Source organism: Bison bison, unplaced genomic scaffold (assembly GCF_000754665.1).
Source record: "Bison bison bison isolate TAMUID 2011002044 unplaced genomic scaffold, Bison_UMD1.0 scf7180017860638, whole genome shotgun sequence".
NCBI lineage: Eukaryota > Metazoa > Chordata > Mammalia > Artiodactyla > Bovidae > Bison > Bison bison.
Genome location: NW_011491210.1, coordinates 3799 through 5435, shown reverse-complemented (window position 1 = coordinate 5435; position 1637 = coordinate 3799). Strand labels below are relative to the sequence as shown.

The window sequence follows — 1637 nt, the reverse complement described above, 5'->3', positions numbered from 1 at the left end:
ACAGAGGAGCCTGGTAGGCTTCCATCTATGGGGTCGCACAAAGTCGGACACGACTGAAGCGACTTAGCAGCAGCAGCAGCAGCAGCAGCAGCAGACATATTTAGTTCTTTTTCATCTCATTCATTCTGAAAGTCCAAAATGGACACACATTACTTACAATTCAAAGGCTTCAATTCTTTGCTTTAGCTCAGCTTCTCTGCCTCTCAGCAAATCTATGTCTTTTAGTAGAAACTGCCTTTGGGCATAGATTTCTTTTGTTTCATTCTGCAGAGGAAAGCATTAACTTTTACCAAGCAAGCTAAAGAAAACAAAGGAGACGAACAAATACAATGCTTCCTAAATTCTAGAAAACAAAGGATGGACATTTAAAGGAACAATTTTCAAGAGGTTCCAATGCAAGGTGTATGTTTTGCCTTTTTATCCCCACAAAACTGTACTTCCTCATCTCCCAAGGACTGTTAAGTTACATTACCTTGTATTTCTAGCATCCCTTGTCTATAGTTATTTTATTACTTCATTAATGCCTCTCAGATACTGAAGAAAATTCATTAAGTTTTTCAGCAAGAAAAAATGAAACTAAATGTTCATTCAGTAATAGAATAAAACTTAAAAGATGATGCCCCAAATGAACGACCATACGTCCATGTATGTGTTCCCTGAACACCTATCACATATTCAAGGCCAAACTGGGTGTTGTGTACATAAAGATGTACAGATAGAGCTCAGTCTTCACCTTAAAAAAAAAAAACTCAGTTTATTCAGGGAGAGAAAGACAAACCAAACATGATGATTTCACAATTAAAGTAAATTGAGACTCCACAGGATGAATGATGCCTGGAGGAGTACATCATTGAGGGGTCAGGAGAGGCATCATGAGGACCTGACATTCCAGTTGGATTTTGAAGAATGGACAATTTTATCAAGCCAAGAAGGGAAGGGGCATTCCAGGTGGTGGAATAAAGGCATGGTGCTCTTCATAAATGGCAACCTTCTCAGGAGCCTTCGTAGACCAGTTGACTAAACCAGAGTTCGAGTGTGTAAACTGACTGATCTGATCTAATCGGTCATCTATCTTCTTTTTTTGAATGGTATTGAAGTTTAGATGATTTATCATGCTATGTTAATTTCTGCTGTAGAGTAGTAACTCAGTTATACAAATGTATCTTTTTTATATATTTTTTCCATTATGGTTTATCACAGGATATCGAATATAGTTCCATGCGCTATACAGGAGGCCCTTGTTGTTTATCCATCCTATATATTATGGTTTGAATTTGCTAATCCCAAGCTTCCAGTCCATTCCCACCCTCTACAACCTTGGAAACAAGTCCATTCTCTTGTGTCCATGAATATGTCTCACAGACATGTCCATTTGTTTTGACTGGTGATAGAAGCAAGGTCCGATGCTGTAAAGAGCAATATCGCATAGGAACCTGGAATGTTAGGTCCATGAATCAAGGCAAGTTGGGAGTGGTCAAACAGGATATGGCAAGAGTGAATGTCGACATTCTATGAATCAGCAAACTAAAATGGACTGGAATGGATGAATTTAACTCAGACAACCATTATATCTACTATTGTGGGCAGGAATCCCTTATAAAAAATGGAATAGCCATCAGTCAAAAGAGAGTCCGAAA

The 1637-nt window shown here is 38.4% G+C and overlaps 1 protein-coding gene across 1 annotated transcript in view; it reads right to left on the bottom strand.

Annotated features, from left to right (window-relative positions):
• The window catches only part of LOC104982815 (oral-facial-digital syndrome 1 protein-like), a gene marked incomplete at both ends in the record, with an annotated part of 15897 nt that overhangs the window by 10593 nt on the left and 3667 nt on the right, over positions 1–1637 (bottom strand). Inside the window, one exon of the mRNA XM_010832266.1 lies at positions 158–269. Within this exon, the coding sequence (XP_010830568.1) occupies positions 158–269 (112 nt within the window). The remainder of the gene's footprint in view (positions 1–157; positions 270–1637) is intronic.